The sequence below is a fragment of the Lycium ferocissimum genome, chromosome 10 (genome assembly GCF_029784015.1).
Source record: "Lycium ferocissimum isolate CSIRO_LF1 chromosome 10, AGI_CSIRO_Lferr_CH_V1, whole genome shotgun sequence".
Lineage (NCBI taxonomy): Eukaryota > Viridiplantae > Streptophyta > Magnoliopsida > Solanales > Solanaceae > Lycium > Lycium ferocissimum.
The window spans coordinates 64,058,194-64,070,758 of record NC_081351.1 but is presented as its reverse complement, the minus strand read 5'-3'; the positions used below and the strand labels follow the sequence as shown (position 1 = coordinate 64,070,758).

The following is a 12,565-nucleotide window of genomic DNA, read 5'->3' as shown; positions in this document are numbered from 1 at the left end:
TCTAAATATAAAAATGTATCATTCTTTTTAGGACAAACTAAAAAAAAAAAAAAAGTGTATCACATAAATTGAGATAGAGGGAGTAGCATATTTTTCATATCAAAATTTGAGAGATGGATTCCAAAAAAAATGCCAAAGAACATTCTAGGAATCAGTTTGGTAATTAATATCACACAGAAAACAATGGCTGCCACCTCTTTTGTAGTTATTTAGTATAGTCATATAGTAGTACTACTATACTACTACATTTGTCGTGTGGGATTTTCCGGGGGCAGGGGGTTAGAAACCATTTACCCTAATTTGAAGATTTAAGCATATAGTTGGATCAAAACCAAAAAAAACATCCTTATTTACATCGAATAAGGACAAATACTAACACTGTTATACTATAGCCATTGTATAGAGAGCTTTTCCTTGACTAGCTTTATGCTTTGTTCGACTTCTTGCTTTTCTTTTGTTTTTGTTTCAGCTGAGTAAGGCCTGCAGATGTGATTTTAACATTACCAATAATTGCAGCAACAAGCTCAGGATCTGTGCATGCCTTCATCAATTCCTTCTCTCTGCTCGTGGCCTCAGGCATGTGACTAAACAAATTCATGGCTGTCTTGGCCGCTGCCAAAGGAGTAAAATTGTCAGTCCAACTAAATTTTTCCTATATGCATCACCCAACAAAACTATGGCCATAGAGAACAAAAGCCAAGGCAATAAAAAATGGTTCTAGCGAAACAGCATATAAATGAGAATTTAAGCCAGAATCTGTGCTTACTGAGCTAAAGTATTTCACTTCTCAGTATAAGACCTTAACAGACACAGGTAAAAATAGTTTTCAAAAACAGTACAGCATGGAAGATGCACCTTTTCCTCTCTTAACAGTGCCTGGCACCAATTTCACACGATATTTGTAGGACTGTACCGCATTATAAGGACCACAGACCGGCACAGCATATAACAGAATATCATTTGGCAATGGATTTCCAGTCAAGTAGTCCACATCATTTAATTTCTCTTTCTCTTCTTCACCAATCTCATGGATATCCTCCTCCTCCATGACTATCCTGTCCCTGTCATTAGCAGCATTGCCCGCATTGGTTAAAGAATGGCCATCCCCTCCATTCGATGTACTTTGCAGACTCTCATCTGCATTTTCTGGACAATCCCGAGAGAGATGACCTGGCTTTTTACACTTATAACATATTTTTACAGCATCGTCTTCAGGCCCTATGACCATAGAAACAAAACAAAATCACAAACTCAGAGTCAAAAGAACAATCTCTACGCATATTGCATTGCTATATATTTATTTCAAATAATCCCTGCTTTCCCCGCAATCAATAACCAGAAGCATACAATCCACAACGCTCTTCCAAATAGGGAAGGTAGAGATTTAGAAAATGAACCGCTCCCATTTATGGAAATTCTTTTGGCATTTATCTGTCCTAAGATACAACAAAAGACACAACAGATGTGAATAGCAATATAAGCTACTTCCATTTAACGTAAAACTCTACCATCGGTTTTTGTTATGGGGGAAATCAGATTTCTGAATGTTATGCCATGTGTCACTGCATAACTTCTATCAGTTGCCAAAAAGTGTTTGACCAGAGACAACATATATTAATGGCAAATAAAAGATTTTGCTGCAATCAAACACAAACACAAGTCAACATTTCATACCGCAGTCAAATGCAGAAAAAGTGTGTAACATCCCACTTGGCAGCAATATTATATCTTGCAGAAATCCAATACAACTTACCACTGCTTCATTTTTGCTAGTCTATACAAACAGCTATAGAACTTACCAGTAGTTGCTTTTGCTCCCTTATCTGGTTCTGCATCAGCCTTTTCACTCTGGGTTGTTTGATCAACCTTTTCTACTTTCCCCGCAGACTGCAAATTCATTGAAACTGTAACTAATGCAAGCATTGCTAGATAACGAAAATACAAACATCTTGGAGAAATTCACATATTTGCTCATTGGTTTCAGGCGAGGTAAAGGGAGGCCGAAGAAGTATTGGGGAGAGGTGATTAGACAGGATATGGCACAGTTTCAGCTCACCGAGGACATGACCTTAGATAGGAGGTTGTGGAGGACTCAGATTAGGATAGAAGGCTAGGTGGCTTACCCTTTCACCATAGTAGTTGCAGTTTCGCTCATTTGTTTATTACCTTTGGTTTATGCATCTGATTGCTGCTTATATTTGTTGGGCCGTTGTACTTTGATTATTTTTTATTTATAGTAGTTAATGCCCCTTTATTCCCGGACTGTTCTACCATGACTTTCTCGCTTTTGGTATTCGTGTTATCATATTGTTTTCGATATGCTTGGCCCTATCTGACCTTTTGTCTTGTTTTCCTCTTATCTTCCTCTCTCCTCCTCTCTTGAGCCGAGAGTCTTTGAACAGCCGCCCTACCTTTCAAGGTGGGGGTTAGGTCTGCGTACACTCTACCCTCCCCAGACCCCACATGGTGGGACTATACTGGGCTTGTTGTTGTTGTTGTTGTTGTTGTGAATCCATACATTTCTGATGGAGACCCAAGTGTGAACAAGCACCAAATGGTAAATGATAAGAGGAAATCCAACCAAAACAAAAATAGATCATCAAACACATGATATGCCCAGAGAGTATGATAACAGGATCAGCAACTCCTAAGTAGAGGCTTAGAGCTACCAGTGCAATGGGAATGAAAGCATCTAAACATGGATTGGTATGGCCAAGATTTCTGGCAACAGGAAGAAAGTTTGGACAGGTAACATGAAACACCATTGGGAAAAGGAAAAGAGGCAGTGTCAGTGCATAGCATCAATGAGAGGAAGGCATATTAACCAGACTAGATCAAATAAATTTCAAAACGACATTAAAGTAATTTTTTTAAAGGGGATTACACAGTAGCACTTGCTTGATGCAGGGCTCAATCCACATTCACCTCCAATATGGTTGTATGAAAGAAATTTGAGGTAAGGAAGGCATAATGATCAGACTATATCAAATAAACTCAAAAAGCCATGAAAAAGTACTTTTTGATGCAGGGTATCCACATTGCCCCCAGCTACCTCCACGTTATACAAAAGAAACTTTTTTATGTACCTGATTTATATTGCTCAGTTCACAAGACCCAAAAGAACTGTATGGAGTGGATCCAGAGAACAGGACCAGAATGAGCATCTTTACCTTAGAAGCCTGACCTTTTCTTTCGCTATTAGTGCACTCCAAACCCTATAACCACCCACCCTGACCCTACCCAAAAAATAACATTTAACAACGCATTTATGACAATGCAACCTATATCTGCTTCACTTGTATGATATCCCCAAATTTAAGTCACGTCGGTAAAGCATGATATTCTTTTTATTTTATACGAGCAAAAGCTTTTCAAGACCCAATGCAGGAAGCCACATACTAAGATCGTTACGCCTGCCAAAATGAGGAGCGGAACAAAAGGAACAAAACCAGACCACTGAAAATGAAACCATTATGAAAACACAAACTGTTTACAATACTCACAGCTAGCAGAGCCATTCGAATACGACGCTCCTCCTCATCCTGATCTGCATATTTCTCTTTTATCTTCTTAAGTTTACCCTTTTGCCCACGACTGACTTTCCCACCACCAGACTTTACTTTGTTTACATCTCCCTCACACTGCTTCTGAGTCTTCTGATTTTCCTCTGACTGCTTTCCTCGCACAGTGGGTGCACCCTCAGTGCTCTCACTGCCTTTCTTAAGCTTTCTTCTTTCAGCTTTTGTAACATAAGGCTTTTCTCTCTGTGGTACTCGTTTTTCTTCATCATCATGTTGCCCTGCAAATCCTAGTGGAGAAGGGACCCCATGGGTTTTAGTAGATGCAGTAGAAGATCCAATTTCGAGAGCTCTATCAATAAGATCCTCCAGCTGTGATGTCCCAGAAGCAGCCATAATCCCCAAAGAGTCAGATGTACCATCATTATTAATGCTGTTAACTTCAACAGAAGAGTTGACTGAATTGCTAGCATTACCATCAGAGATGCTCAAGACATTATTGGATTGAGCTTCAGAAGAAACACCCGAAACGCTTGACCTCTCCTTTGGCACATCTGTTGTGTCTTGCATATCTACAGTGGGTGTTTCCATTGACAACTCCTCCTCTGAGTCGGGATCAGGAATTGCTGTAGATGGCTCACTTTGTTCAGCATCATTTAATCCTTCCTCTCCTTCCTCTTCACCTCTGACCCTCCTTTCATTCAAGTGAAACCCCAAAGAACTTTCATCCAGGCGAAATAATATTCCAAAGCCCATAACAAGAGGGACTGGTGGAAGAAAATTCTTTCTACCACGGATCATGAAACTTCCAACTGTTAGATATTCACCTGTAGGAGCAGTTTTACTGACCTGATGAGGATAAACCCACCAAGCACTAGTCACTATCTTTGAGTCCCAAGCCTGGCTTTGGCAAACCTACATCGTAATTCAGTAAATATTGTGAGGTTGTTGCTTCCCACCTACAGCAGATACAATAATTTGAAATCTGCACAACTTACAGTGAAGCACCCCGCTTGGTTCAATGTGAGAGGAGGTATTGGCATCTCAGGTTTGTGATTCTTGATCACAGTGCTGGAAGCTCCATGGAGATCTGCATGGATGTACCTATGTCGAGGAAATTTTTTCTTAAAATTATCACAGAAAAAAGGAACAAAATAAACTTAACCAAATTCACAAGGCAGTTTAGATATCTGGTGTCATCAAAGAACTAGACATACATTAGTTGGGAACTGATCAGTTAGGAAACAATGTGCATACAGTTTTAAATTTAAAAAAGAAAAAGGAGTGCTATTTATAAATGAATAGGTGGGGATTAAAGGTATTGTAGCGCCAAAAGTTTGGATCAGTTAAGGGCAGAAATCCGACCTTCCCTGTCTTTCTTCTGCCAAACAACTATATTCTGACACAGAGTGCAAAGTTGTCCCATTCTATTCCTCTGAATTGCTTATACCTTATAAAGTGTTAATTCAGTTGCACCATTTTAGCAAATCGGATGTAATCCTTTCCTTTTTGGGTCATCATAAACTAACGTATCCTTTCCAATAACTGAAAGTTCGAGAATAACATAACACAGGAAGTAACATCTCTAAACTCTATACATTCTATCTGTATGTCAGTGCTTGGTGGGGCACAGGATTTAAAATGTTAATTTGACTTGTTTATTATACGTGAAGAAAATATTGAAGTAACGTTCAAAAATATAGCTTGATAGAGAATGCATCATAGCATAGGTTAAGATTCAAAGAGTAAAATAAATTTGAGTTCTTTAAAATTTGAAAGTTATATAGAATAATAGTATTATAAAATGGGGCCGAACATTTTGGAACGGCTCAAAAATGGAAAAAGTATCATTTAACTGGAGCGTAACTTTTCGATGCATCAATATCTAAAAGAAAAAAGTAGCTTGCCGCCCCAATACATTTTCCCAATAAATGTTTGATTAAAAACACACTTTTGATTGCCTTCTCAATACCTAAATAAAGCATCTAAAGTGGTTCTTAATCTGGACTTGAATCATCTTGACAACAAATTTTGTATAATTCACTTACAGATCTCCCTTGGACATGTATCGCTTGACTATCATCTCATTCTGTTGCGCATCACGTCCACTTATGACTAGATAATTCTCACTACTGATGAACCAATTAAATTTCTCAAACCAGTGAACTTTGCGCATATGCGAAATCGCAGCAACTGTCTTTTCCTGCATATTTTTAGTAGAGAAGTATTGTGTCACTCACCAGTACAAATAACAGCCCCTCAGATAGGTATATTTCATCACGAAAGAAACTTCAAGTGTATCAAAAGGCTTTTTTTTTTCCTCTTTACTTTCCTATAACATATTCATCAACAGTCCATAGAGAAACTAAATATATAAAAAGACTTATGCATGTACAGCAAAGTGCTTATATATGTCCCCAATAAGATGCTTTTTAGATAACTGTGGGGCCAATCACTAAGCTAACAGTTCACTTTTGTTAATTCTACATTATCAACTTCAATGGACGATTGATACACAGGCAACATACTATGAAACAAAGACATCCAGGCATCATATTCATACAAGACAAAAAGCAACCAGTTCTATGGAAAAGATTTCTCGGAAATCACATCAATGAAACTTCTACAACTTCCAAAGGAAACCCCAACATCAGTGTCAAGAAAGGCCCCCAGTAGATGGAAAATTGAAAGTTCGCAGGCTAACAACCACTAAGAAGACATAGATTAACTGAACGCTTAAACAACACAAACTGTGAATAGCCACTGATCAGATTTTTGGCTACCTGAGACAGCTGAAGACGTGTCTTTCTCTCAGCAGCCTTGAATGCTTTTTCATGAGCAGTTACAGTCTTCACTTGCTTGTTTTCTTGTTTTTTCTTCATTTCATACCACCGTCGAGCATTTGCATGGGCTGAAAGTGCCAGATCAACTTCAACCTATGAAAAGAGAGCACAAAAATGGACACACAATTACTGCCATTCATGCTCTAATAGCTGCATTTCTTTTAAAACCAATCACAAGCTTAACTAAAAGACTTGAATCAACATCAATGCTACACAAACAGTATATATAGGTAGGTAAACAATTTTGCAATACTGAAATGTGGGTTCTTAAAGAAAAAGGAATCTCAGGTCAGCATACCTTGTCCGCTGGTTGTGTCCTTTCATCATCATCCATTTCATCAAGATTGTTGCTTAAGAGCAAAGTCATGCAATTTCTTTCAAGATGGAGCTTGTCAATAAGTCCAGCTACTGGATTTCCAGATCTTTTCTCCTCTTTCACCATTCGAGCCAAATCTTCCCAACTCATTCCATTAGCAAGAGCTACACGTACTGCTAAGATGGCAGCATCAACATCTTCCAAATTGTATTCTATCAACTCTGCCATCTTAATACAACGTTCAACTTCTTGCTTTAATGTTACAACACGGTTTTCCTGCATCAATATCGAAAAAGCTTTTGAACTCAAAAAGTATAGTAGTACAAGGTTTACTGAGATGTGACTGGAGACTGATAACGGGTCAATCAAACAAAGCTATAGCAGTGGTTAATTTAGAAACTACTTTGTATTACATAGTTGCAGACATGAATCATCAGACCAATGCTAAAGTTTTCTGTAATGGCCGACCCAGTTATTCTCTTTCATGAATGCAAAGGAGCTAGGTTAATAATAAAAAGAGATTAGCCAGACAGAAGTCATTTGACAAACTTAAACAGGAAATCACTAGGGTTTAAAAACCCTCCAAGAAAGACAGTGAGCCAATCTACCTTGCCCTCAAACATCTATTCCCAAGTATATCTCTTTCCAGAAATGCAGGCTGTTTTTTATAGGCAAATTACATGCTGATATTTCTGACATCTTGCAATATATCTACACTATGGAATCCTAGAAACTTCATTTGTCATCAGGATTATCTATTAAACATTATCTCCTGTCCCAGTGGAGATTTTTTTTTTCTTTCATTGCTACATACTTTAAATGAAGAAACAAGTTGTTGATTGGGCACCCTACCACTTCCATTCGGGAAAAATTATTATGTCCAACTTATTTCTTCCATTTAAAGTACGTACCACTTATCCATTCGTCAGAACTTGCTCCAGAGATTAGACAGCATTTTCAATTTTTCACAGAATTCAAGAAAGCCAGTATTCACAGGCTGAAACCCATACTTCCCAGAATAATTAGAGCAACCAACTGAAATGCTTGATGATGATTATAGAATAGATGTGACGCAGACCTGATCATTGCGGATCTTATTAAGTTTCTGCATTGCCGTGCTTTCTTTGGACTTTTGCTGTTGTTCAGAACGTTGACTCTCAATCTTACTATAGAATTCATCCAATGCTGCATCAAATGTCTCAAACTTCATAAAATCCCGACACTTAAGCTGATTCAGTAACAGCGGGCAGAACTCATCATATATCTGCAGAAAAGGAAGTCTCAAATAAATCACTCTTCTGGAACTATATAGGTCCAGAAAAGAAGAATAAATGGTCACAGGGGTTAAAAAATCTCAAAATGTAGGATAACAGTTCAACCTTCTCAGAAGATTCATTATCACACATGCTGGAATCGTTTTTAGACAAAGCCTTTTGCTGCATTAAGATGTAGCCTTCTGGAACTTGCTCACCCAGTATAATATCCTCCAGCCAGTCTTCAAACTGCTTAACCGCCTCTATCAGAGAATGAAGAGTATTGCCTTCTAATTTAAAACCTGTGTAAATCTTTGTATTTGGTACCAAACCAGCATCCAGAATAATGTGTTCAGAAAGCACTGGACCATAACCTAGTGCCTCCCCAAGAACCACCTTCAATGTTGGTGACTTTGCACGCGCACCATCATTACCCTTTTTAGTAGAATCAGTAGCTTTTACACTTTTTTGGTTACCCCGCTTTTGTTGAGGTGCATCAGGTCCATCATTTCCCCGTTCATTATCTTCCACATGTTCAATTTTATCAGTCTGGGCTGAAGACTTCAAGGCTGCCTGCAACTTTTCAGCAGTTGTCCGTTTAAAGACTCGGCATACTTCAACTGGATATCGATGGCGAGACATAATAGCAAGACCTTTATCATCATCCCTGCATATGTGTGAGTTACATGTAAAATCAAGCTTTGCAATATTCATGCCCACAACAACAATCCTATATAATGTCAAATTGAGTTGCAAAATTATGAGGATACCCAGAGACTGCAAAGACCTAGGTTTATGGCTTGATAATTTGTACTCAAAATTTAGATTGATGCAGCTCAAAGTAGCATTTCAGAAAAGGAAAAAAAAAATCAAGATACATGCTAGCCCAAAGGGCTTAAATCCGACCTGTTTACATTCCAGAAGAAGATCACAAAATGAGTCATTTATGAAACCATGTTCAGCAGTATCAAACAGTTTTTGCTTGTTAAACAGAATCCTAACTGATCTAAATAGTTGAACCATCCAATAGGCTTCATCTTACAGCAATCATCTGGGATAATTTCATAGGGAAGGGGAATTGGAAGAAAAATGGCAACAGAAAACATATATGCCTGCTTACACGCTTACGATGACCCGTTACATAGACATGTTCAGCTGAAGGGGAAAAAGTTAGCAAAACAAAAGGCAAATAATCTACCTGTGTGACCGTAGGAGAGTCATGACCGTGAAGTCAGAATCCGTAAGGAGTATATTTCCTTGGGCATATAGTTCTAATATCACATAGTGAGCATTGGCACCTAATCCAAACTGAAAGAGAATTATCTGAAACCAAAAAGATTAAAGAAAGGATAAGATAAAAGATCACAAAAGTAACCACTAATTGAAGGAGAAAGAACAAACGAAAATTCCCAAACAATGAAATAAACCCAATGCAGCGATAGAACCACAGCATATGCACTATACCCTGTCATAACCAAGTTGCCGCACATCCTCGAGCCTTCTCGTCCTTATATGCTTCCTCAATTTAAGTGTAAATCCAGATGGAGTGTTACTTTTGTCCCTAAAAGAAGGAAATATAACTTCAGAAAATGGATAAATAAACCATATAGAATCAAATTGCATATGTCATTGATCAACAATGAAGTAATGCATTTCCCATGGATAATCAACTATGGTTCACAGCAGAAAAACAACCACTAAAACATTTGAGCTTATTTTTCTAAATTATTTATATCCGAATTTGGACTTTCTACTTATATATTAATAACAACAACTATGCCTCAATCCCAACTAGTTGGGATCTACAAATCCTCTGTATCCATTCTGCTCTATTCGGACCCATTTCATTCCAACATGGGTAAATATCTTGGCTTGGCAAATTAGGAGTTCTCTAAGGGATCGCTCAGTTACCGGGATGCGCCAGACAAGGACATTCCATGGGTTGGGATATCCCACGGGATTAGCTTATCCCTCCTTCTATATGGGATAGCTAATCCCCCCATTTTAGTACAAAATGATTCCGTGGACTAATTAATACCCATAACCAAACTCGGGATAAATAATCCCTCATTTTATCCGGGGATTGTTATACTTTATCCTACCAACCAAACAACTAAAACTATAGGTCCTCTAAGTCTCACACATATCCCTATCCAGACTTAATGTAAATTTAACTCTACTTTGTACTTCTTCTGTGTAATTAGTATCTTCACTTATCAAAAAGAGATACTAAATGCACTGAAATAATCCAAATCATATTTCATATTTCTATTTAAGTTTCAGTGCATTTAGCATTTCCTTATCTTCAAGAATAGTACTAAATAAACTAAAAATTGCCAACTCATTCTAGACTGAGGCATGGTAAAATTACTCATCAACTTATATCCCGTCTTGGACTTTCTATTATTATGCTGAATGCAGAAAAATCAAGGGATATCATGGGCTTTATAAGAATGTGTGCTTGAAATAATGACATGCAAAGTTACCCAAGCGAGAAGCATTTGGTTCTGTCAATCTCAACTTTGAGGGGTTGGATAAGTTCATATTATTGTATATTGGATACTGAAATTAGTTATTTTGATTGCAATTTCATATGATTTGGTGTTCTTTAGTGTGCAGTTCAAGCGTGCACTTCATTTCTTTCTTTTTGCTTCAAGCCCCTTGGGCCTTGTTGCTTTCTTTCCCTTTTTGCATTTAGAGCAACAACAACATAATAGCCAGTGTATTCTCACAAGTAGGGTCTGGGGAGGGTAGGATGTACACAGACCTTACTCCTACCTTTGTGGGGGTAGAGAGGTTGTTTCCGATAGACCCCAGCTCGAAAGAAAAAGAAAAGGATTTGAAGCATGGTATCAAGAAAAATATGACACAAAATAGCACGATAAAAAGCAAATGAAGCAACAGATAGTAATACAGAAAAGAAACTACGTGATTACTAACTAATACTAGTAACAAGAAGAACACTCGGCTACCTAATAACCTGCTAACCTTCTAACCTAATCCTCGACCTCCACACCTTCCGATCAAGGGTCATGTCCTCAATAAGCTGAAGTTGTGTCATGTCCTGTCTAATCACCTCCCCCAGTTCTTCTTGGTCGACCTCTACATCTTCTAACTCCTATTATAGCCAACCTCTCACACCTCCTTACTAGCGTATCCACACACCTCCTTTTCACATGCCCGGACCATCTCAGTCTCGCTTCACTCATCTTGTCCGCCACGGGGACCACTTCCACCTTGCCCCGTATATCTTCATTCTTAATCAATCCCTCCTAACACATCCATCTGAGCATCCTCATCTCCGCTACATTCATCTTCTGGACGCAGGCCTTCTTGACTGGCCAACACTCTGCTCCATACAAGAAAATCAGTCTAACCACCACTATGTAAAATTTACCTTTAAGCCTTGGCGACACATTCTTATCGTGCAGTATCCCAAATGCAAGCCTCCATTTCACCCACCCCGCCCCAATATGATGTGCGACATCACCATCAATCTCCCCATCTCCTTGGGTTATGGACTCATGATACTTGAAACTACCTTTCTTGGGTAGGACTTGTTTTTAAAAACGCGAGCTAAATGAGTTAATTGGCCCCGAGGGCTTAGTTCAAGTGGAAAAGTTCAAGAGACGAGTGACTTAGCATCTGACTTTTGAGGGATGCAGTCGGTCCCCAGGGTAGGCCGTAGAAGGATTTCTCGGTCATGAAAAGGAAAAAAAAAAAAAAAAACACTAGCTAAATGCACCAAAAAACAACAAAATCAAATTTGATATCTTTCTATTTTTGATACTGAAGTAGATATTAAAAACATTAAATGCACTGAAAATTATCAAAATGAGATTTCATGTTTTCCATAGAAAAGCAAAAGAGTAGTATATAGGGTACCTGAGATAATCAGTGGTATGCAAGCGAACACCACTTTCCATAAGCAATAAAACCTTCTCACTCTCTCCTGATTCAGTAACTCCACTACTGTTCATTAGCTTAAACACATACGTCTGCAATCCCAGAATAACAAACATCAATCATAGAAATCTGACATAAAAAGGTGATTCGAAAGATGAAAAAGGGGTTACCTTAGGAGAAAGATCATAAACGTTGGAACAGCGCATCCCTATTAAGCGACGCAAGCATTTGACCTCTGCAGCCACATCAGCCGTGTTCATTCGTACCTTCACCATTTTCAATTCTTCCTTTCTTCCTTCCTTTACTCTGATGTTGTAAGGATTATTGGAGCTATCTCAAAATATCAAAACACCATGGAATTTAGAATCCACATTCATATATAGGTATCACCGTTGAGACCAGAAAGAAAGCGTGTTCCTCAAGGTTTGGGCCGGGTCGGGTCTGTTCCTTACACTTGTCTATTATCATTTTTTTGCGCGGATTGCCCTTCTTTTGGGGTGATCTTTAAATTTTCCTTTCATGTTGTGGTCTTTAAATTATCTATATTTTTCATATTGATAGTCTTTAATTTTTGCCTTTCGCGTTGCAACCACGAGCGTTCACGCGAAATCATGAGGTTCTCGAGTTTGAACCCCCCCGCTCAAGCATAAATTTAAAAAAAAAATTGCAAGCGAGGTTTAGGTCGCGTGTATGCCGAATCAGTAACACACTTGGCAAGGAATTACAAAA

General features: G+C 38.4%; 1 protein-coding gene across 1 annotated transcript; it reads right to left on the bottom strand.

The window, feature by feature from the left end:
* Positions 1-142: 142 nt before the first annotated feature.
* On the bottom strand, positions 143-12,264 carry LOC132034482 (uncharacterized). Its single transcript, XM_059424858.1, has 14 exons — positions 12,007-12,264; positions 11,816-11,928; positions 9,395-9,491; positions 9,129-9,253; positions 8,057-8,597; positions 7,756-7,941; positions 6,660-6,953; positions 6,302-6,454; positions 5,567-5,721; positions 4,517-4,622; positions 3,504-4,433; positions 1,800-1,887; positions 856-1,218; positions 143-612 (listed from the first exon to the last, which is right to left on the bottom strand). Exons 1-14 carry the CDS (start codon positions 12,109-12,111, stop codon positions 425-427), a joined length of 3,444 nt encoding a protein of 1,147 aa, XP_059280841.1. The 5' UTR covers positions 12,112-12,264; the 3' UTR covers positions 143-424.
* Positions 12,265-12,565: the final 301 nt, after the last annotated feature.

What these genes read in the sequence shown, in the direction of transcription:
- LOC132034482 (XM_059424858.1), bottom strand. Translation starts at nt 12,111, where the DNA reads ATGGTGAAGGTACGAATGAACACGGCTGATGTGGCTGCAGAGGTCAAA. An exon ending in GGACACAACCAGCGGACAAG is followed by an intron (nt 6,455 to 6,659) that starts GTATGCTGACCT and finishes CTCTTTTCATAG; the next exon opens with GTTGAAGTTGATCTGGCACT. An exon ending in TTCGAATGGCTCTGCTAGCT is followed by an intron (nt 1,888 to 3,503) that starts GTGAGTATTGTA and finishes ATGAATTTGCAG; the next exon opens with TCTGCGGGGAAAGTAGAAAA.